The sequence below is a fragment of the Akebia trifoliata genome, chromosome 8 (assembly GCF_017979445.1).
Source record: "Akebia trifoliata isolate Shusen 1 chromosome 8, ASM1797944v1, whole genome shotgun sequence".
NCBI classification, from domain to species: Eukaryota; Viridiplantae; Streptophyta; class Magnoliopsida; order Ranunculales; family Lardizabalaceae; genus Akebia; species Akebia trifoliata.
In genome coordinates, this window is record NC_141382.1 from 15,683,506 (window position 1) to 15,708,257 (window position 24,752).

At 36.1% G+C, this 24,752-nt stretch overlaps 1 protein-coding gene across 1 annotated transcript; it reads left to right on the forward strand.

Moving 5' to 3' along the window:
- The first annotated feature begins 4,570 nt into the window (after positions 1 to 4,570).
- On the forward strand, positions 4,571 to 9,300 carry LOC147396269 (transcription factor HY5-like). The gene is made up of 4 exons (XM_086451965.1): positions 4,571 to 4,780; positions 4,890 to 5,052; positions 8,672 to 8,828; positions 8,923 to 9,300. The coding sequence occupies exons 1-4, from the start codon at positions 4,675 to 4,677 to the stop codon at positions 8,992 to 8,994; spliced, it is 498 nt and encodes a 165-aa protein (XP_086308091.1). The 5' UTR covers positions 4,571 to 4,674; the 3' UTR covers positions 8,995 to 9,300.
- Positions 9,301 to 24,752: the final 15,452 nt, after the last annotated feature.

The window sequence follows — 24,752 nt, forward strand, 5'->3', positions numbered from 1 at the left end:
CAGGCCCAATTATTCTGTCCGTCACACTCTCGGACTGAACATTAAGTCCGTTCATCAATGGGCTACCAGGCCCAATTGTGGTGTCCGTCACACCCTCGTGCTGCACAATGAGTCCGTTCAACCGTGGGCTAGCAGTCCCACCTAATATGTCCGTCACACACTCGGGCTGGTCGTTGAGTCCATTCAACAATGGGCTAACAGGCCCACTTGCTCTGTCTGTCACACTAAAGGCCTGACCGCTCATCGAATTATCTTGTTCCGATTCTAAGAAACTCGAGCCCAGCTGCCTCGGCTCGTCTGTTACTACTTCCGTGATTGTGACCCCTGTCTCTACCAACTCAATGCAGAAAACATTAGCACAAGTGTTTTTGCTTGTCCCACACTCAAGTGCAGCCGATTTTCCTTTCCTAGGATCTGACACGGCTGTATTGAAACCATCCAATATGCTCATTGCAACAGTGGTACTAGCTGAGGGTGCATTAAAAACTGCTGACACCTTTTGGCCTGCTATTCCCACACCAACTTTGCTAATGCCACACATCATCTTCTCCCTTCTGTTCTCCATATCCTCAGATAGCTTTATGCCCACAGTCAATCCTATACCTCTTGCTGGAATTTGAATCCACCTAGGAATATCGAAGGCATTCCTCCTTACCTTGATGCTGGCCACTGTAAGATCTGCCAAGGATCGAGTGCACTCCTTAACCTCTAAGAGGCCACCTAGCATATTGCCGATGAGATTAAAAGACCTCGATTCCCACCTGTGGAACGGAAGACCGACAATGTCTATCCATGTACTAGGCTGTGTCCAGCTCTCTGCTATGTGGTTGCAGTTTGCATACCATGGTCTCAAGCTAATCACAGCATCCTGAACCTTAATTTGTTTTAGATTCCTGAAAGCATCGAAGGTTCTACGCCTATGGCACACAAATATTCTCCTGTTACTCCCACACGGTCTTAGAGCCATATTTTTAAGATTAGGGGTTATGGAGTTAACCACCTTCTCCACCTCTTCCCAACAAACCGATTTTTCCCCTGTATCGCAAATAATCGCCCACCTCCATACGCCAAAATTCTCTGTTGTGCCAATCTCGTTTGCGAGGGTTCGATGTTTCTGAGAAGTATACGTTCTCTTACCAGACAAGGATCTACCATCAACCTTTCCTTTCCAAGGATTTACATCATCTGACCCCCCTCTACTTAAGGCTTCACCAAGGTTATCCCATCCTAAACCGTCGTCTCCTTCAGGGATCAAAAGAGAAGGGTACCAACCTTGCCCTGAATATTCCGATATTTTTAGGAATCGACCATATTCATTTGCATGCCCTCGTGCCATCTTACAGTGCCCCATGACCGTCGATTTCTTCCAAAAAAGTCTGTCTGTTTTCCAGTTCTTGGCCTCCTCCAAAGTCTGCACCAACCACAGTCTTTCCTTTTCAAATAGCACAAGCTCCGACCCTCCCTTATCTCTTCTCTCCACCACCCTGATTGCTTGATTGTTCTTCACCCAACATCTCTGAATCTCGAATACCTTCTGATCGACCTGGGCTATGGTGGCCCTCCCCACCAAGGAGTAAAACTTCTACTTCACCATTACCATTGCATGTTCATGCCACTTTGTTAAGAACTCTTCAGTTATCCTCTCTCCTATGAAATGAGTTTCATTAAAACGTGGGATGTGCACATAACCATAGATGTGCTTCCTCGCGATACGAGTAAAAATCATCATCGTTTCTATATGCAGGTCCACGTCATAATTGTGAGAATTATAGTAATTCTATGTCACCCCAGCACTACTCAAAAAGTAAGATGCTGAAATCTGTTTCATTCGGTTTCTTCATGGGTAAAGACTAGTCTTACCAACTCAAGATTCCTTATCTTACTAGGATTGCTGAGCTCGCCTAGCGACATCCAAGTACATGATCCGATCTAATAGGGCTGTAGAAGGCGAAATTCTTCGAATTTTTTAAAAAAATCGGACTGATATTCAACCAATTTGAAGCCCATTGTGAGTCGATTTAACTTGACTCAGTTAAAATTGAAGCAAATTGGTCATAACCCATGGATAAATATTTTATGACTCAACTCAGATTTTTGGACAAACTCAACACGACATCTTCGTCATGGGTAAACATGAGTTGAATATGACTGTACAGACGTTTTTGACAAGTTTTTGGTTTGCTAAAGCTAAAAAAAAAGGTGGGGAAGAATGGGGTTTTGATTCCATACATCTCACATACACAAATCATATATGTAACATTGTAATAGTGTTGATGTGGCTAGGTTCAAGAAAATGATGAGATGAAGGATTGACCCCATACATCCCATATACACAAATCATATATGTAACATTGTAATAGTGTTGATGTGGCTAGGTTCAAGAAAATGATGAGATGAAGGATTGACCCCATACATCTCAATACACCAAGACTTTATGGGCAAGGGTGTTATTGATCGAAGGAAATGAGAAAATGGGAGTTTGATCCCATACATCTCAAAGGTACTAAGCTGCAAATCAAGAACACAATTTCTGAGTTTGAATATTCGGAGTGTTTATCCCATGCACCTCAAAGACATTACTTTATGAAATTGGATATCGTGAGGTCCATAAATCATCACTTTCATTCTAAACTCATGGGCCGAAAAGAATTCCAATTTTCAAGGCCCATACTTAAATCTACAGCAAATCTTTGAAAGATGCATGCTCACAATGTTCTTCAAATTTTGACACTCATAATTTTCAAGTTCAAGTCCTATACAAAGTAAATATAATTAATAGCTACGGAAGTGGACCGAAGTTCTCAATGGAAAAATGGAGGCATCAAATATATCTATATTTGTCAATAGTGGCACCCTCATCAAAAGAATCAAGGGTACATTATCGTCCGATATACTTCCGACAAAGCACCCTTGCGGGGGCATTTGTAGGCACCAAAATTTTGAAGAGGTCTTTACAAATTTATAAATAAAAAAAAATTCCTAATTTTATTAATGAGCCTCAAATCCAAATTGAGTCCATTAAATGGAAAATGCCTTTTACAAGTCACATATGGTTTGGATTTGGGCTTTCGCAGATAAAACCCATGATCTAAATAAAAATCAAGTGATCCACACATTAAATATTGAGCCTTATACCCAAATAAATGAGTTTGGCCCAATAATAATCCAATAGAATCCTTAAATGGGATTTGGACAAATTTAGTCTTTTTAAATAAATCAATTAAACCTCTTTAAGTTGAGGGTATAATTGAAAAGCTAAATTATCTTTAAATCTATAAATACAAGAACCTCTCTCATTGAGAGGGGATATGGATCACTTTCTCTCAAAAGACAGGAGCTCTCCCTCTAGAGAAAAAGAAGCTTTCAAGCCCTCCTCCAGAGACAAAGCAAGATTCTTCAGAAATCCGGACTCCAACTAAAGAGAAGATCAAGCATAAAGTCCTTCTTCGGAAGTCAAGAAAATATTCTCAACCGATAAAGCGCGAAGCACGGAGAGAAGAAAATCTACAGAAGCCTCTACAAAAGACCAAGCACAAAGCAAAGCCAACGTCAAAGCATCCTTCTCAACCGATAAAACATGAAACTCGGAAAGAAGCAAAGCTACATACAGTCATCATCACTATTTTGTACTTGACTGTTAATCAGAGGAAACACTGCGATCTGTATCTCCTTTTCATTGAAATCAATAAAATCATTTGCGATTATTTTTCACGAATCTCGAGGTAGATTCGTTGAAATTTATTGTCGACAAACACTTTTTTATTTATGAGAAACTACAATTGTGTACCTCGAGGCATGCAGATCTACAATTTCAAACACGTCATGTCAGGGGTGTCGATTGAGTATGCCACTTGGATAAGACATATTATCACGATTATATTTTTCAACTAATCAAGTGTTTTAAAATGGATGGTCATTGAACACTTAAACACTTAAATTTAAATGATTGGAGGTAACCATCTTAATGATTTGGCACACCCTCACCTTTGATAATAGCTAGTGAAAAATCGGGCTACACTAAAATGGGTTGGATTTTATCTAGAATTCGAGTGATCCGAATCCAACTTTTAGCGGATTTGATTTCTTGAAATACATCCGAATCAATTGATTTGGTCAGATCAGATCCAGATATGGGTTTAATGAAAGTAAATAAGAAAAAAAAAAAAATTAGATATGATTTGAATTAGAAGATTTTGAGTCGAATTCAGATTCGAATTTGAATTCGAATTAAAATTCCGGATATAGATATGGGTAGACACATATCCTGCCCGTTTTAAGCCGTAGGCTATAGAGGATTTGCTCCCCAAAAATGATGGGTGGCAGTAGAACGTGACAATCGATCTCCATCCTTTAGAGGTCTATGCTGATCTCTAGGATATCTGTGTTTTTATCTGATCGCAGCCGTATGTATCATGGAGAATCTGAATGTTTGTTTGAGCGAGGTTAGAAAAGTCCTTAATTAATATTTGTTTTTATTGGCAAAATTCGAATAGTGGAGGTTCTCGTATGATCAACGTGTTCTCTCTCAGACCAATCCTCTCTCTCTCTCTCTCTCTCTCTCTCTCATCAAGTCAAGTGAAGACCAAATGAGAGACGACCCCACGTCTCGCTTCCACTGATACCAGAACCTTCTCGTCGGATCTTCACCTGGAAAGGGCACTGTTTCGCTGTGAAATGTCATTTCCCGACGGTGGTAATGCGTCGTCGAGTCAAGACCAAAACTCTTCATGGGATAAGAACTCCTCCACCTTTCCTCCAATCCGAGGCAAGAACAAAGTAGGTTGGTGATTAATATACGTACAGTCGATTCGATCGCACTGTTTCTTCTCTTTAAACATTATTGACTTTAAGAGAGAGAGAATGGTTGATGTGTTTGTATGGTGTTTCAGAGGAGATCAGTGATGAAGATCAATTCACGGTTCCAGACGTGGAAGATCAACCCGCTAGCGAGTCCAAGAAGGAGACCCAACAGAGTACTTGCGGTACAGGAGTGGCCGGCAAGCGTAGAAGAGGAAGGAATCCAGGGGATAAGGAGTACAGACGCCTCAAGAGGTACTGAATAAATCAATTACATGCATTTCTCAAATGTTCAATGGACAAAAAATATCTCACTTACTTATACGATGTGTCTAATTCACTGATGAATGTAATAATTGTTCTTAAGATTAGTTTTTTTTCTTTTTTTCCTTAAATTCATTGTTATTGAAGTTGCATGTTGAGCTTCCTCCTTTATATAATCTGGCTATGGTTTCTATTCAACTTTTGTTTTATTTCTTTTTTACATGTGTCCCATAGTGTTTGTGAGGGAAATCGTAATCCTTGCTTTAATTTATTTAAAATTGAAGAAATATTATTCTTTCTCATCATGTAAGGAAGACCATTTCTCTATTCAAGTTGACTTTGATTAAACGTGTCCTATCTAGTATCCCAGTCTATTTTCTATCTGTGCTAACTTTGCCCCGTAGTGTGGAGCTAAGGCTGGATAAGTTGTTTTGTAATTTATTATGGCATGACAGAGGTGGGGGTAGAAAGCATCATTTAGTTAATTTGAAATAAGTTTGCTCAGACAAGAAAAAGGGTGGCCTCGGGATTAGAAGACTCAGAACAATAAATCTAGCGTTGAAGGGGAAGTGGTTATGAAAATTTGGGTCTGATGGCAATAACTTGTGGAGACAGGTGATAGAAGGAAAATATGGGGCAAGGCGAACAGGGTGGGAGAGTGGCCCAGCTAGACACCCGTATGGTTGTGGGATGTGGAAAGGTATTATGAAGACCATTTCTCTATTCAAGTCGAGGCTTAAATTCAAAGTGGGTCAAGGGAAGAAAGTAAGATTTGGGAGGATGTTTGGTGCAATAATCAGCCCCTTATGGAGTTGTTTCCTTCTTTGTATTCCATATCCGCGAAAAAAGGGCTTCCTATCATAGCTTTCCGAAGATTGGTAGGCGGCGAATGGGCTTGGGACTTTGGTTTCAGAAGGGGTCTTGACGACTTGGAATTGGCAGAGGTTGGTAGAGTAATTGATGGTGCTTCGTGCTTTGAGCTCCGCAGGAGTCGAGAGGATGAGAGAGTGTAGATGGCAAGCAAGGATGGTAGGTTCTCGGTACATTTTTTTTACCATTCCTTGTGTAATGATGATGGTGATATCTCCTTCCCATATGCATCAATTTGGGGTCCGAAGGTGCCAAGTAGAGTTGCCTTGTTCACATGGACAACTTCTTTAGGAAGGATCCAAACGACGGATTTTTTGATGTGGCGTGGGTGGTATGGGGCAAGCTGTTGCATTCTATGTATGGACAATGGGGAATCTTCAGATCACCTACTCCTTCATTGCAAATTCACGTATGGAATTTGGACACATTTTCTTAAGTTATTTGGTATATTAACTTGCTTGCCCAAAACAATAAAGGACCTTTTCACGAGTTGGACATCGAGTGGATGTTCGTTTGGTGGCATGAAGAGGTTACTTAGGAGTATTACACCATTCGCAATATGTTGGGGGGTGTGGCGGGAGAGAAATGGCCGTATCTTTGAGAGGAATCAAAAAGATGGCACAGAAACGATTATTTTCATTTTGGGCCTTTTGTTTTGTTGGTCCAAAGTTTTTAGAGAATTTAGGGGGATCTTCTTCGAGGATTTTATCTATAACTGGGATGGGATGCTTTGTATTTCTGGTGAGTAGCGTCTGTTTGTAAGATCTTGCTAGGTTGGTCACCTCGACTGGCCTAGTATTGGTTTTTTCATATGAATATATTGCTACTTATCAAAAAAAGAAAAAAAAAAAAAAAACCATTTACAATTTACAAATTCAAAACAGTTCTTTGTTCAAATGATTTGAATTCTTTTAGGATCTTGGTATGGATTTTAAGATTTAGATGAGATACGTGATTTTTTTTTTTTTTAATCTTATTATTGTTTTGAAACATGAGACACATTCTTGGTTTGCTTATTTACTTTATAACTATAATGAAATCATCAAGAGTTCCAAAGGACTTGTCTTTCCTGGAAAAATTAATTTGTCACATTTTGCAAAAAATTGTACCAAATCTTTATTTTGTTCTCCATTACATGACCTCATTGCAAGTTTGTCATCATTTCTTTGTTAGGCTTTTGGAATACCTGAATGAGATCATCAAAGGCGTATTTCATGAAAACTCCTTCCATTTACTATTTGCTAGTGTGTATGAAAAGAAATAATTAGAAGAATTTTAAATGAGTATCTCATTCCATTAGTGATTTAGTGATATCGAAGATTCCTTGGTGTTCAGTCCTCAAGGAATTTAAAGGAGTATCTCATACTATTTTTTCTTAAATCGTGCCCAAGTGGATGATTTTTTAAATCTTCAATATTGAGTCTCCTTTTGGGATGATCTTTTATCTTCTAGACTTGGTCTTTTGTCATTTAATTCTGAAAGCAAAAACTAATTATTGGAAGAATAAAAGCAGTTGATGCTTCTACTAAATAAAAAAGAAATTATACATGTTTCTTGCCAAATGTTTGATACTTTTATAGGATAGTATTCTCTGTTATTGATCATGCATGGGTCATTGTTTAGCTATATGAATTCTGATTTCTGTTTTGCTTAATGGTTAAGAAAATGAAAGTTAAGGAACATTGACCGGATCTCCTATAAGTAGCTTGGATTATGAATGAGTTGAACTTTTTGCACAAACATTCTAAGATCCTACGGATTATTCTCGTTTTTTCCCTCTATATTTGCTCCATTTCAAGGTATTAAGCTGATATTATTTTCACATAGGATGTATAGGCTTAATATCCTAGAATATGCAATTCTTGAGTGTAATTTCTGTGGGAAGCAATTTCATGGAGGTATTTTCCACACTAAAAAACACTCCTATGAATGTTGTTTGTGATTCGCTAGGAATCCTTTATGAGGAACTTATCAGCATACATGGTAACATTGATGAAGTAGTCTTTTTTTAACCAAGGGGGGACATTGGACCCATTTCGAATCACATATTGAAGATGTCATGTTCGAAAGCCCTATTTGTGGCATTTACAATAGTGTCGGTTAAATCGTTGTCCTTTCATATAAGATGAGTAAACCAATGATGATAAATCTATGGTCAGGTACTGCGGTCTACATGTCTTTAGCTGCAACTCTTAATTCAAAAGTGAATCTAATCTCAATAAGGCTTACTCATATCCGATCATGGTTCACAACCTGCTCTCCAATTGGAAATCAAGGGGATCTCATGCCAGAAATGTCTGCTGTATGGTGTCAACTAGCCCTTTGGGTGGAAATTCCAAATGAAGTATATGGAAATTTGAGTGAGATATCAATGTCAATTCACCACCCAATCAACTTTTGGGGTAATTAGATGTGGGGAAAAAAATAATTGCAATCTTGTGAGGTTTAGGTTACAACCGTACAAGAAAATTCAATTTTTGCACTTTGGGATGGTAATTCCTAGTTCCTTGGTGGATCATCGTGGGGGGCATATTGCTACATTAGTGCTCTCCAAACATTATACATTTTATATGATGACTAAAATATTCTAAAGTACCTACTGCACAATACGATATATTATTATAATATTGTCTTGTTGCAGCTGATCTGGCCATTAGTAATCTTTGAGCTTGATTAGTGCTTTGTGTTGCTTCCCTTGTAGCATTATAGTGATCTAAGTTTACTCCTATGAAAAAAACAGGTTACTGAGGAACAGAGTCTCTGCCCAACAAGCTCGAGAAAGAAAGAAGGTCTATGTCAGCGATCTGGAATCGAAAGCCGAAGAGTTACAGGATAAGAATTCAAAATTAGAAGAAAAGATTTCAACTCTAATCAATGAAAACACCATGCTTCGAAAGGTGAGTTCTCTTTGATCAATATGTTTTATATTGAAATTTCCATTGATTACCTTCCACACGTACTAATTTCTGAGTTTTAACTTATAATTGACAGGTCCTTATGAGCACAAGGCCTAAAGATGATGAAAGTATAGAACCAAAACATGATCAGTCTAGCAAAGGCTGATCAGTAAGTTGTGTCTTATATTAAAACTTATGAATTGTTTTTGATATTTGGGAAACCACTTTGAAAAATGTTTATAGTAGATGGCCTTCCCATGTTGATTTCCTGCATGAATGTTAGGTTTAATATCTATATAACAAATAAAAATGTCCTCTTTCATGGCAGATGCCAAGGCAACTCAAAGCCATCCACTTACATTTGTTTGATATCTACACTTCTGATTGTTGACTAGGTTTTATGATTTTGTCAAGATGTCCTTATCTTTCAACTCTTCTCAGTATTAAACTTACCATCTTTGATTCTTTGGCATTTGAAACAGGAACATAGTCTCTCTTTTTCTTTTTTTCCTTTGTTAATGCTTGTTTTTGTACTTTTTCTCTGGACCAACTAGATGCAGTTCATATAATATCCGTACCTCATTAATGGGTACTAAGATTGTTAGACTAAACCCTATGATCCGAAGGATAAATCAAGCAAGAACACAAGAATCTCACACGACACAAAATATACGTGGTTCGGTCAAAGAATCGACCTACGTCCACGGGCGAAAACGGCAATTTCACTATATTAACCAAAGAAGAACACGGTTACAATTTCTCTCTATCTCTCGTATATTTCTCTCCCCTCATTAGGGTTTCATCTCTTACCCTTTATATACTTAGGGTTACAAAGAGGTTAAATGGGTTGGATCCAAAACCAAACTAAATGGGAATCCCCACACATTACCAATTAAACGGGTCATGCGGGTTGTTAACGGATCTCAAAAGATCCGGGTTGAATCCACGACAACCCTCCACATACAAGAATAGAAGACATAACCAACAGGGATGAAGCCCGGATTATAAATAATTTCACAAAGTAGATACTGCATCCCACGGATTTGAAATCATTGAGTAGCTCATGAGCTATACAATATTTTCCCGATTTTGCTTTGGTAATCCACTTTTTGTTTAACGAGTGTTTATTTATATCTTTAGTGGCAAAGCACCAACCTCTTACCACGTATAATGACGGTTGATTTCTACTTTTGCTTCAATAGGCTTTGAACTTCCCTGTATTCAAACACCAGTTTCCCTTGTTCCAGGTCACATACCTCCCCAGCATTTCAACTTGATTTTCAGTTTCACTTTTTTTAGATCGATAAGCTTGATAATGAACAATCTCGCAGAAAAGAAAAACTACAATATATAGGTCCTCAGTCCTCTTACTTTAACCAATTTTTGTTCCAATGATTCAGCAGTTTCACTCGTTGTAAATGAATTGGAAACCTGACCAATTTTATTACAGAATCCAGGGGTACCTTGACACTCAGAACAACCCCCTCCCCTCCCTGCAGTTTGGTTCAGTTGTTAGAACACAAATGCAAGAGTCAAAGCTTGTATAAATTGTTGGAAAAATCTGCATTTCTATCCAGATTTTTGTGATCAAGTAGGGATATTTGAGCTACGATTCAAGTGGGTCCCATTACTTTTTTGTAGTTGGACCACTTGGAAACTTATTGAAGAGAATAGTTTCATGTTTTAAGTTGTCAAAAATTCATTATGGGTGAATGACAAATCAGCTCCAAAGAACCCCTATTAGCCATGGTTTGTTGTATGTGGTTTATAAGATTATTGAGTTTATAAGAGAAACTTTTTAGTCCCACATCGGATAGAAATAAGAAAATTGTCTAGTTCTTATATAGAACTTCTTATATCACTTAAGTGTATATGAGAGAGAGACTTGGATAAGCCCACGCACGCGCACAAGGGGCCCATGAGCTCAAGAAGGATTTGATCCATTGGTCCAAAATATCCTTAATGCGTATGCGGGCACACGATGCGCGCGCAGGGGGGGTGCAAATCCCGTCAATTTGGCTTCACGTGGGTGCGCGCGACGGGCCCTTTTGCTAATTTCGTATTGGGCTTGGGTTGGGTTCAAAATCCGTTTTCTTATGAAGGGGCCTCACCGTCCATTTAATTTTAAGGGGCACACCCCTCACCGTCCATTAGAACACCAGGGGCCTCACCGTCCATTTAATTTTAAGGGGCACACCCCTCACCGTCCATTAGAACACCATGGGTGCCTGTTCGGCCAGTAAGGACACCTCTTTTGATTTCTTTGGGTGTCTCTTAAGAGACACACATACACCTGTCCTTTTCTAAGAGACACTTGCACATTCCTTTTCCTAAGAGACACCTTGTCTCTTAAATTTCTATAAATAGGTCATCTCGACCTCAGTTTTATTCACTCAAAAATTTTCTCTTCTTCTTCTTTGCTGTTTAAACGTGCAAGCATTCTATTTTCCTTTTGCATTCTTTGAGAGTATAAACAGTAGCGTTCGGTTCGCTAGACGTGTAGATTGTAGTGCTGCCTCTACACGTGTGATCATTGTATCCTGGGAGACAATTGTTCATTGATCCGTGTGCACCAAGTTGCGGGAACAAAATTGTCTTAAGGACATTGTGTTCAACACAAGCCTCGGTCAAACTTTTATTTTGTTCATTCTCGGGTATCTACCGCTTCAACTATTCAACATAAATTCCACCGAATACAAAAGTTCGTACGAAATATACTCTTGGCCCCATAATCCAATATGGACAGTGTAGTTGAGAATCCAACTCTTCAATCAGTAGAAGGAAAATTTTCACCATGGATGATCTAAGCCATCCTCTCCCCTGTTTTAGACAAAGATCAAAAGTTGTACAACAGTGGGCTGCAATTGTGAATGGAAACTTTCTTTGTTCTAATAAAAAATTAACATAGTGAGTGTGTCCGTTCCATTCTCTTTTCTTCATTGTGTAATGGATTTTCTGTGGTCTGAGTATTATAGGGGAGGGCATGCAATCTCACGACATGCGAATGCAATGGATCAGGGGGCACGATTTTATTGAATCCCTTAAGCATTACGTTTCAAAGCAATGATCAGACCAGTTAATGGGACACCTGATGTTGGAGTATCAAACGAGTTGAATTTGAAATTGGACTCACAGGTGTTTAGACGATCCTGTCTCCCAAAAAAAACAGGATCCAAGGGTAACTGCCCTTGAATTTGTTGCGTATTTGGAGATATCTGTTCGTCATGATTATGAAAAAAATAATAATAAAGAAATTAACCAAACAACACCAAGATTTATGTGATTCGGCAATGATCCCCATGTCCATGGGCAGATCCAATCATCATTTTTACTATTAAAATCAAAGAATATATATAGGGAAGCGTTCAGAGGCCCTAAAGAGAGCCAAACATTTTTGAAAATAGGGGTTAGAAGTTTCAGAATGGGCTGATTTTTTGTGAGAATGATCTTTACATTAAGAAATGTTTGGCTCTATTCAGAGCCTCCGAACGCTACCCATATATATATATATATATGGGAAATGTTCAACACCCTATGCTTTACCAAACGTGTTTTGTCCTACATGGGTTAGAAGTTTTGGAATGGGCTGATTTTTGGTGAGGATGATCTCTACGATTAGAAGATCCTCCTCACCAAAAATCAGCCATTTCCAAAATTTCTAGCCCCATGTTTACAAGTTGAAAAATTGTGGACCGTCCATTTTTTGTAAACCATTTTTTATGGGGTTAGAAGTTTTGATCATCCTCACCAAAAATCAGCCCATTCCAAAACTTCTAACCCATGTAGGACAAACACACGTTTGGTAAAGTGTAGGGTGGTGAACGGGAGCCTATATATATATATAGGGAGCGGTTCGACAGCCCTAAAGTTTGCCAAGTTTGGTGCCAAACATTTTTTGTAAATCACTTTTGATGGGGTTAGAAGTTTTGGAATAGGCTGATTTTTTGTGAGGATGATCTCTACGGTGAAGAGATCATCCTCACAAAAAATCAGCTCATTTTGAAACTTCTAACCCTAGTTTACAAGTTGAAGAATCGTGAACCGTCCAATTTTAGTAGATCACTTTTGATGGGGTTAAAAGTTTTGGAACAGGCTGATTTTTGGTGAGATGATCTCCTCATCATAGAGATCATCCTCACAAAAAATCAGCTCATTCCAAAGCTTCTAACCCATATTTTGAAAAATGTTTGGCACCAAACTTGGCAAACTTTAGGGTTGTTGAACTGTTCCCATATATATCTATATATATATATATATAAACCACCCAAGTTTTAATCCCAAACACAAGCCCTCAAACCCTTGTTCATCCTTCTCTCCCGCTCAAAACGTAGAAGATGAAAACTTTAATCTATGAAAAATTACCCCTTTGAATCCCGAGGGGTTGGCCCAATGGCTATTTTGAACCGATAAGCGGTTAATGCCCATAGTTTAAGAGTTCGATACCCAGTATGAGCAATAATTCCTCAAGGGCCACCCGCGACGGTGCACTCTCACTTACCTGGTGCATGTGATGTGCGGGCGTTGCACTTGCCCCAGGACTAGTCCTTGGATCCATGGTCTATGGACTGGGAAAAGCCCAGATACGAACTCAGTCCACTATCTATAGGGATACCTGGTAATAAAAAAAAAATTACGGCTGCTATTTATAAAGATTGCAGGAGAGGAACTTATCGTAACCATTAAATTTTAATGGCGCAGATATAGGGCACATAAATAATAAAATTCCTGTCACCAAACTTACTTGGTTAGAAGCAAAAGAGTGAAGATCCTATGTAGGCTTTGTTTAAGTTTGGGACAAAGCCCAAGGTGTATTCAGGCCAATACAAAACTTATGGCCACCCATTTCTGATTTCCCCGTCATCTGATAAGATCACCACTTGAGAAAAAAAAATAGTGGAGAGGGAAGAAGGCCCACCAATGTTGGTGTCAAGAATTCATTACTATATAATTACGCAACTAATAGAGTGATTACCAACCATAAGTCACATAAAGTGTTATAATTAGCAAATTTAATTACACGGATTAAGTTAGTCCTCTTTGTTCAAACGACAAATGTCGCCATGTGAACGACATAGAAAGAAGCATATTGTTAAAATGGAAACACAATCAATCATAGACTGCATCAAAGGTATTTGGGAAAATCTCGAGAATGCAGAAATTGGATGAGATATTAAAGGAATGAAAATTATGAAAGTAATTATTTAGTAAATTATCATTTTAAAAGTCTACTTTGCGTAAAGGTTGGATTTGATCAGGGAAGAGCCCCTGGTTTTGTGCTTGCTTTGTTTCTCCTTTTTTTATCTTTTTAAATGATGATTGATTAGACACCTTCAAAATTAACATGTAGTAAGTGCCAATGGGAGCTCAACACTCAAGGGTGTTAAAATCATTGATTAAGAAGAATAACAAGTCTAATGGAATCTTCAAAAATATTAAAATAAATTGGTAAATTTCTCAAATAGAAATCAATGATGTAAATATGTGATGAAAGGTGAAAATCATTTTCCACTAAAACTACAAGCAAGCAAAGATGAGATGTAATAATTCTACGAAGAAGTATTATTTTTTTTTCAACCAGACAAAGGTGTGATACTCGATGGGTTAAAGGGCTGTAAACACTCCTCAATGTCATGACTTTAATTTAAAGTCAATCACCATTATAATTTTTGGTCTCCCACTCTTTTTTTTACAAGTATCAAAAGTTAATTGGTTCTTTATATTTGTTAAATCTTTGTAACGAACTCAATAAATAGGATTAAAAGCTCCTCTTAGTTACATTATGATGTGATGTGATGTTAATGGTGGTGGTGATGTTGAGAGCATAGATTCGAGTCAGAGCTCTCTAATGCTTGACATGACAAAAAGTTAACTAAATGAAAAGATATATATATTAATAAGTGCGAGAATTTAGTTATGATATTTAGGAACATTATTGAGATCTCCATGTGCTTATGCTACCTCTAACGTTAATGGACCGATTAAGCAAGTGGGATACAATTATAGAGCACCTCAAATGGGCCCTTTAGTCTTTTGACTCTATATCGAAACGTGGCCTGTTTTTTTTTCCGTAGAAGCTGAGGGAACATTATATCTGGCTAAGTCTTGGTTAAGGTCCCTAACATAGAGATGAAAGTGGTCAGATCCCATTAAAAGAATTTTTAAAAAGTGATCTAATGAAGACTTAACATGAAGTCTAAGCCCATTATCTCAAATGATAATTGCTCTATCTTGTCAAGTAGTTCGTCGTCCTTGGGATCAGAGGCAATTAATGGAAACTTAGGAAAAAGTTGTTAAGGATAAGGAAATGAAACAACCTCTTACTTATTCAAGGACATATAGATGATGCTGATTGAGATTTCAAAAAACATTTTGATTAGAATCTTCAAAATCCTTATCTTCATGAATTTTAAACGAAAAAAGTCCCATCACATCTCATCCTCATTATTTTTCTTTGGAGCTTCACAGGTTCAAGGCTTCTAGACGGACGTATACGTAACCTGATGTCACGTAGATGTAGACACAAAATTTTAAGAATCCTTATAAAGTTAAAACTTGTAAACTTCTTTTTTTTTTCCCCCCCATAGTTGATCGACTCACTTAAAATTTTGGAAAGCTGCCATCCATTTTCAAAGCCTTTGATGCGGTAAATTTTCATTTCAATCCTCCTCTAAATCATGAATCCTAAATGATTGAGGTTTCATTATGCTAAATAAATGACTCGGGGAAAATGACTTAATGATAAAGACATGTACATTGATTCCAATAGTGCAAATACGAAATACAATGGTTGCAATTTATCCTTGGGATTAGTATCTTTGATATATATATATATTTGAGTTATGTACAAATCCTTATTGTTAGATTTTGTGTTCACACATTGAGAGTATGTATTTTTTTTTCATGAGTAACTCGAACTTGATAATTCCATCCAATAACGTGGACAATGGGAAAATATCTACGTAATCACTAACTCCATAAATGAAATGAATTGAGACATCCACGTGTCAACTCTTTTATATGTAAGGATTGATTCAACTAACGAGTGAATGAGGTTGAGATCTTCACGTGTCAACACTTCTAAATATTGAAGAAGATTTGGTTAACGTGACACGTAACTAAAGGAGAGCACTTGGCAAAAAGATAACTATGGCCGAGTAATCACTTTTTACGAAGAAAAAGAGCGTAGAGACTTTTGAACAAAATAGAATGAATCGTAACAAAATATCTTCTCAAGATTTTTAGATTTTCAATTACGTGAAAATTTACAAGAGAGAAATATCAAATTAGAAAGAGATTTAAATGAACACGGAAGCATAAAAGATAAGATTAGAAAGTTACATAATCAAGAATACTGCTTAAACTAAGGAATGATTTGGAAAATCTTCACAAGAAAGGTTACCCAAAAGAAAGAAGAGAACAGAAAATCTATAAATAAGGAAGGTATGATCAAGGTAAATGACTTTTGACTCATTTTTTTAATTTCACTGTTTATTATTATTATTATTATTATTATTAACTTAATTGTCAAAAGGTCTTGATCTAGGAATGCCTCATAATTCTAAGACATTTTGCAAGGATTAATAAGATGATCTTCATCAAAATACAAGTTTGAAAGTGAGTTAAATCTTTTTACCTACAAGATCTTTCAAAGAGAAAGAAGAAAAACTTGTGTTGGGGATCATTAAGTTTTTACCTTCCTATTAGTAATCATATCCACTTCACTTGAATTGAGATTTGAATAAAAATATCAAAAATTAAGTGTACAATTTAAATAAAATAGATTTTTTTTTCCCACTTAGGAATTGAGATAACACAAAATCATAGTTAAAAAGAGAAGAAGTTTCAATTTGAAAAAGATTTTGTCGGGCAATCATGTTAAAGTTATTTTGTAGCGTAAAAATTATGTATTTTTTGTATGTAATATGAGAAACATATGGGCATTCTATTCCATTTCATTGATAAGAACTAATGAAAAGGTCATGCACAATGTGAAAAAAGCCCAAATTTGACAGTCTTGGGTCGTCAAATTTCATAAAATTCGACGGACCAAGAGGTAGAATTGGCGTTGAATTTTTCATTGTCAATTTTTTTTTTTTCGACGGGTCAAAACAGTCAAATTAATGAAGAATGGGAGAAATTCGACAACTCTAAACTGTCAAACCTGGGAACATCAAGAATTTTGACGGTCCTAGACCGTGAAAATTCAATTTCTAAAATTCATAGGTCTTGGCCTGTCAATTTTTTTTGTCTAATTTTCCAATTTTCATGTAGTGATGTCAATACGGTATCTCTCGAAATAGTAAGTCTAGTGCTACCAAAAAATTGCAAAAAGTCTATATGTCTCATCCTCATCAATTAATATTAGTTAAAGCAATTAAAATTCTCATATTTATTCAACAAGAAATAACAAATTGAAAAGTGAGGAAAATAAAATAAGAATCTCTCATTAATAATGAGATTATGCTTCACCCTTGCCCTCCTTTTTCTTTCTTCTTTACAAAAAATTGAAAAATGACTTGACGGGTTCATCATATCATAGATTGGAATTGATGGCCTCAAACCTGCAATTTCTCTTTGACTTGTATAATTAATTTTAAAATTCTTGTTTTAGTTATCATAGATTAAAAATATAAACATTACGGCCACTTCAAAAATATGAAAAGTAAAACAATTAAGAGAATCACAAACGAGTTCTACCTTAAATGTTGCCTCATGACTTAATCTTTGGGTCCAGTGACCCAAGAATCTTAAATTTTTTTCTAGATAAGTGATTTCCAAATGTTTGATTTGAGGGTTTTTTTTTTTCAAGATTAGAGAAAATATTATCCATCCAATTGTTAATTCTCATGGATCAATGATTATTTAAAAAAAAAAAAAAAACCATCAATTCCAATGATTAGGAATCACCTATAATTATCACTTATCAATTAGCCAAGAAGTGAGCCAAATATTCATCAAATATTGAATTTGGTGGAGGAACAACATCTCCATTCCTCTGAGAAAATAAAACATTGGTCCTGTACATGATGATTGGTTGACATCATCAACTATCTATCCAGATTCCAAACTGCAGTGACGAAAAAGGACTACACTACGACCACGTGCGAAACTGAGGTCACGTGGATACTGATGCCCTTTCCGTACGATTTTTTTCCAAGGAAGACCACTTGTAGTCTATAGAGAGGTCTACGTCCTCACACGTGGGACGTACTTCAGAACGTGTGGATGAAACTCTGACACGGAGTGGGGTCAGACAAACCCAATAATAATGCGACAGCATTTGGGTCATCGTGTGATGTTGATGATCAACAATGAAAGATGTGACGTTCGATTTTTTTTTATTTAAATGGTACAGTTGGGCTGTCTGTGGTGCCTTGTGGGCCCCATACTTATCCACATGTACACGTGTTCATCAACTAGCCATTTAAAGGCCCAGTAAAATTTGAACAGTCGGCAATCATTAAGCCGTTAATGCACGAATTCCCAAATGGGCCTCCACCTCCTGCTTTTTAACATTTTAACCCCTTTCTTATTAATGTAATTCGGACAAACCCTCTAAATATTTTAAATTCCCAGCCTTTACAAACTGATGACACATCCCTTGACGTTGGTATACTGTAAACACTAATAACAAATTACTTAATAGCCCTCACTTCAAACCCCTTCACGACCAATTAATATTTTAATTTATTCGATCTTGCCTTCAATCCATCATATTTTCAATCTCTTGTAAAAGAAAATTCGTGTCTTCTATATAGAAATTTTCATCCAACTTCACTAAAAAGTATATCTTGTATTACAAGTTTGAAGGTTGAAGAAGTGAGAATCAAAAGTTTCAAGATGAAAGTTCAAATTTTTACATGAACAAAGATGATAGGCTATAGAGAGAAAAAGTTGGATGTTAAAGATAAGTGCAATAATATCATTTCTAAATAGTTTCTCATGAAAACCCAATACAACGGGGAAGAGTCATTGGTTTGAAAACATAGGGAAGTTTCTAAAATATTGAGTAAACGTGGAGAGGTGTGTCTAACACACCATATTTTATAAATGAATTTTGTTGATCATTGAAATTTTTTTATCTAAATCGCTAAGCATAATCAATGGTTAGGGACTTAAAGTGATAGGATTCGTAATAGGTGGATTGGAAACAAAATTGATGAGACTATTGTTGTCCTTCCCATAAAAGTTAATATATATGTAAATTTTTTTGACTTGTGGGGCAAGTGAGGGGTTGATTCCCAAGAGAAAGAGGGTAGAATCAAGATAAAATTACAAAATTAATCTAAGCCAACAAATAAATTTTATTTTGTATTTTTGAAATAACTAAAATAAAATAAAACTTGCTAGAAATTAAACTAATAGAAGACAAAATGAGCTACAACTATGGAGGGAAATACCATTAGAAAAGGGATCCACCTAAAGTAAATTACTAAATCAAAATCTAACTCTCAACCTATTTATAACTCAATTATAAAGACTTGGTATTAGCTCATTAGATCGAAATATTTAGTAAATATTTAAAGAACACTAAAGTAAAATTCCTTCACTCTCTAATATGTGAATCTTTTACCATTAAATATCTAGATTAAGCATGTTATATTTTGATCTTATCTAAGTATGAAGCATCTAGGTTAGGTATAAAAGGTGTTAGACTTCATCTCTAACCATAATCTATAGGAGTGGACAAGCCTTAAAGAGAACTAATGAACAATAAGAAAATTAAGAGGTAAAAAAACTAAATATAACAAAATAATCTTATTTTAGGCTTCTTTACTCTCCAATAGAGGGAAGATTAGCCTATGGTCATTACAAGTGATAGAGAAAGATATATGAAAAAAAACAAGTATTACTTTATTGAATAAAGAAAATACATCCTCTTCTCATTCTCTCATTTACAAGAATTACAAAATTTTAATGAAAACCCTAAACTAAAGATAAAAAATACAGGAGAAAAGGTCAAGAGCCATAAGTTAAAAGAAGAGAGGCAAAAGGCAAAAAAATAAGTCATTTCTTCCTTGAAAAATACTTTATTTATAGAGATCTTAGGTTTTAGAAAAATCCATTATTAATCGCATTTACTATTGCGGATAAGATCACGTGAGGAGTACACTCCCTCACTTTTAGGATACTCCAATCGAGGTCCATCGTGCCGTCCCAATGGTTCATTGCGCTGCGATTGGGTTGAAATCCTAGGTCTTGAAGTTTGACAAGATGTTTGATTGGTATTCCAAATTGTAGTGCATGTCTATTTTCTGATTTCAAAGCCCAATTTGATGGTTTGATATTTGATCTGTACAGTAAACACACATAATCAGGATTTTTCGATAAAACACAATTATTTTAGTATAATTAAGTCTGATTAGCATGGAAAAACATGCAACATGATATTTCAAGACTTAACATAATTATTTACTTAATATAGAGTAATATGGATACAAATCAAGATAAATGTCTGGAAAAAGTATAAATAAATCATTTTTTAAGACACTGAACACACCCGCAAACTTATCTTTTTCTAATCCTTAGAAAATAAAATTACCACTTTCGTAGGCATCTCAAGTGCATTTAATGAATGCATCAAGCCCTTAAATCGCTAGGTTACCCCTAGTGGACGAGTTTGACTCGTGAGAATTTGTAAAGAATATAATCATAAAATTCAAAATAATTTTAAAGTAAAAATGATAAAATAAATAAATAACTTATATTAGAAAGTATAGGTTAATTATAGTTTGTTAGTTAGTTGGATGTAACGTTAGTATATGGTCCCAATTCTCGTTTCTATATGCACAAACTTAGACTTAAATTGACCTTTAAGAAATAGTAATTCTAACTTATAAACTTTAGAGATTCGATTTCCTAGAATGAGTTCGAAAAAACCTTTAATCTATTTAGGAATAGTTGGATTAACTTGTAATTTAATTCAAAACTTAGTATTATGTCTGTGGTTGTGAGAAGTATGGATATTCACTTTAATATTTCTAATGGACTTTATCTATGATATTCTACTCATGTTTTTACACTTGACGGATTTCACCCTACTAAAACTCTGGTTCTGATTTTACTTGATTTTGTAAGCAAATTCATTGTAGAGTGATGCTTCAGGATCAAGAATCGGGTTTGTTCTATTATAAGAAAGACTTATTGCCTTCTATAGTCTTCCAAGGGAAGTGCTACTTGTTATCAACTTATGAAAAAGAAATCCTATTTGTTAGGAAAACAATTCTTAGTTTGCACAAATCACTAAAGCCTTACGTATTTGTGGGTTTAAAAAATTAGAATAGTTACTCAACAAAAGTGGCTTTACAAATGAATAGGGTTTGATTTGCTGTGGAGTATAGAAATGGAAAGGAGAATATGTTGTTGTCTTCTTGGAGATAAGAAAAAAAAAATTAATTTAGGAGAAACTTGTGCCATCTCGTAGATCCTACCTAATTGGACTACAGCTAGCAAGGAAGAAATCCAATCAAATCCATCTCTCCAGTAATTAGTACAACTAGTTAAGAAAGTTGAAGTTGTAGGTCCATGGAGACTACAAGATATTTTTTTATTTTTTAAAGACAAGATTTATCTAGCGGATGACTCTTTTCTTATTGAAGACATAATTAAGAAATTCCATAACAATACACATCAAGGTTTCCTTTAAACTTTTCATTAGATCATATCTAACTTCTATTGGAAGGGAATGATGACAAAAATTAATGAGTTCATGAAAAATTGTGATTTTTCCAATATTACAAAGCGGAGCAACTGGTGCCGATCGATCTCCTACATCTACTCCTTATACCATCTCAAGCATAGGAGGATATAGCCATATAGTGCATTGATTGGTTACTCATCTCAAATGGAAAATCCACTATCTTTATCATTGTATACTAAATATCAAAATATGCTCATTTAATTGTATCCATAAATTGTAGTTGGATTGTTCAAACCTTTTTCGATCAAAATTTTAAATTTCATGGATACCATGTTCAATTGTAAATGACGGGGACCCAAGTTTCATAATTGCATTTTGGTGAGAATTATTTCAATTAAATGGCATAACTATTAACTTTAATTCCAGTTACCATCCTCAAACGGATGATCAAAACGAGGTTGTAAATCCTACAATGGAGATGTATCTCCAGTGTTTTACCAACCTAAGAAGTGAACAAAATGGTTAATCTGATCAAAATTTTGTTATAAGACCAATTGTCATATGACGATAGGCCGCACACCATTTGAGGTGGTGTATAGGTAGATCCCTCATTCTCTCTTATCATATGTTCCAGGAACAACTAAAGTTGCAGCTGTAGAACAAGAGTTAATGATAAAAATGCACTTATCAAGGACACCTGATTAAAAATTAGGGAAGCACATGTACTAATGAAGCGGATATATGACTCTAAACATACAGAAATGGAATTTTCAATTGGAAATATAGTATATCTAATGTAGACACCCCTTTTTTTCTTTGGTTGAGCCTAAGAGCATAAAAAATCTTTCGGGAATAGACTTGACCTAAGGTGTCTTTCAAAAGATTTTAAAACCCAACATTCAAGTAGCCACAATGCCCAAGAGTCATTTTCAAATTTAGATTCCAAACTTGGCCGTGGGTAACCCTTGTCCAGATCATTTTTAGCTTGGCCAAACCTTACCTATGGCCAAGCTAATTTTTGCACAGGATGAAGGTGACCTACGGCTAGAAGGATATTTTTCCTAATATGATGGTCACCTTTGGCCAGCTATAAATTTGTTCAAGCCTTGAGTCACATAAAGCCAATACTGTTGGGCAATTACAAGCCCATGTATGCTTGAATTTTCTTAAGGAAAATTACACTCTAAACCTTCTCCTTAATGATTTTTCCTCCAAGAAATCTTTATTTTTTTACCTTTTTATCCTTCAATTATTCTTCTAATAATTTCTTTATTTTGGTCTTCTAGTAATTAACTAAATCTTCTATCAAAACCCCTTGGTCAAGGTACCCTACACTTACCTTTTTTTGGCCTACGAGAAGGTGAAGGTTTTTAGAAGAAGAAAAATTTTGTCTTATTATTTCAAGAGAAACGTTACAAAATAAATAGTAAAGAAATTACTAAAACAAAGTAAATCAAATCAACAACTTTCTAGGCTAGAAAACAGAAATTACTAAAATCTGAAATAGTAATTTCAGATTATATTTGCAAAAATAGAATTTCTTAATTTATTCCCTAGAAATCTAATACCCCCCCTTCAAGTTGGAGCGTAGATATCTATCATGCCCAACTTGCTCACAAAGAGTTCAAAACTATGTCTGAAAAGTCCTTTGGTAAAGATATCAGCTATTTGTTGAGTAGTTGGAACAAAAGGCATGCAAACAGTTCCACTATCAATCTTCTCTTTTATGAAGTGTCTGTCAATCTCTACATGCTTCGTGCGATCATGTTGGACTGGATTTTGAGCAATACTTATGGCAGCTTTATTGTCACAATACAACTTTATTGGCATGTTCACTGGCATCCGCAGCTCTTCAAGGATTCTCTTCAACCATAGCATATCACAAATTCCGTTAGCCATAGCCCTATATTCTGCCTCAGCACTGCTCCTTGCAATCACATTTTGTTTCTTGCTTCGCCATATGACTATATTTCCCCAGACATAAGTGCAGTATCCTGACGTGGATCTCCTGTTTATAACTGAGCCTGCCCAATCTGCAACAGTATATGCCTCTATCTTTTGCTGTGTGGTCTTTTGAAAAAGTAAACCCTTGCCTGGTGTACTTTTCAAGTATCTGAGAATCCGATAAATTGCATCAAGATGTTTCTCGTAGGGTGAGTGCATAAACTGGCTTACCAAACTCACAGCAAAAGCAATATCGGGTCGTGTATGTGATAAATAAATTAATTTTCCCACCAATTTTTGATACCGAGCTGTATTCACTGGATCACCTTCCTTCTCATCTCCAAGTTTCTTATTTGGATCAATTGGAGTGTCCGTTGGCCTACAACCTCTCATCCCAGTCTCCTTAAGGAGGTCTAGGACATACTTCCGTTGGGAGATAACAATCCCTTTCTTCGACCAAGCAACCTCCATTCCAAGGAAATACCTCAGAGACCTTAAGTCCTTGATCTCAAATGTTGATGAGAGAGAAGTCTTCAATCGGTTCATCTCTAGTACGTCATCTCTAGTGAGAATTATATCGTCTACATACACAATCAATATCGCTATCTTTCCATCCTGTGAATGTCTTATAAACATCGTATGTCACCTTGTCCTTGAGTATACCCCTGACTTTTAATAAATTGAGTGAATCTCTCGAACCAAGCTCTTGGTGACTGTTTTAACCCATATAAGGAGTTTTTCAATTTACACACCTTTGTGCCAAACTTTTCACCAAATCCTGGAGGTGCATCCATGTATACTTCTTCCTCCAGGTTACCATTGAGGAATGCGTTTTTTACATCCAACTGTTGCAGAGGCCAGTCACGATTAACTGCAAGTGACAAAAGAACTCTTATAGAGTTTAGCTTTGCAACTGGGGTGAATGTCTCCAAGTAATCAATGCCATAGGTCTGAGTGAACCCCTTGGCAACCAATCAAGCTTTATACCGTTCTAGAGAGCCATCAAATTTATACTTGACTGTAAACACCCATTTGCACCCTACAACTGTCTTTTCTCTTGGTAGGTCAACTAATTCCCACGTTCCGTTTTTTTTCAAGAGCCTTCATCTCCTCGAATATGGCCTCTTTCCACTCAGGAACTTTTTGAGCATCCTGCACAGTATTAGGAATCTTTATACAAGACAATTGTATGGTAAAAAGCACAAAAAACAGGTGAGAGATTTTCATATGACACATAATTGGACAATGGATGCTGGGTGCAAGACCTCACACCCTTCCGGATAACAATGGGAAGTTTAGAATCATCGACCTCAGGATTGGAACTAGATTCGAGTTTAAAA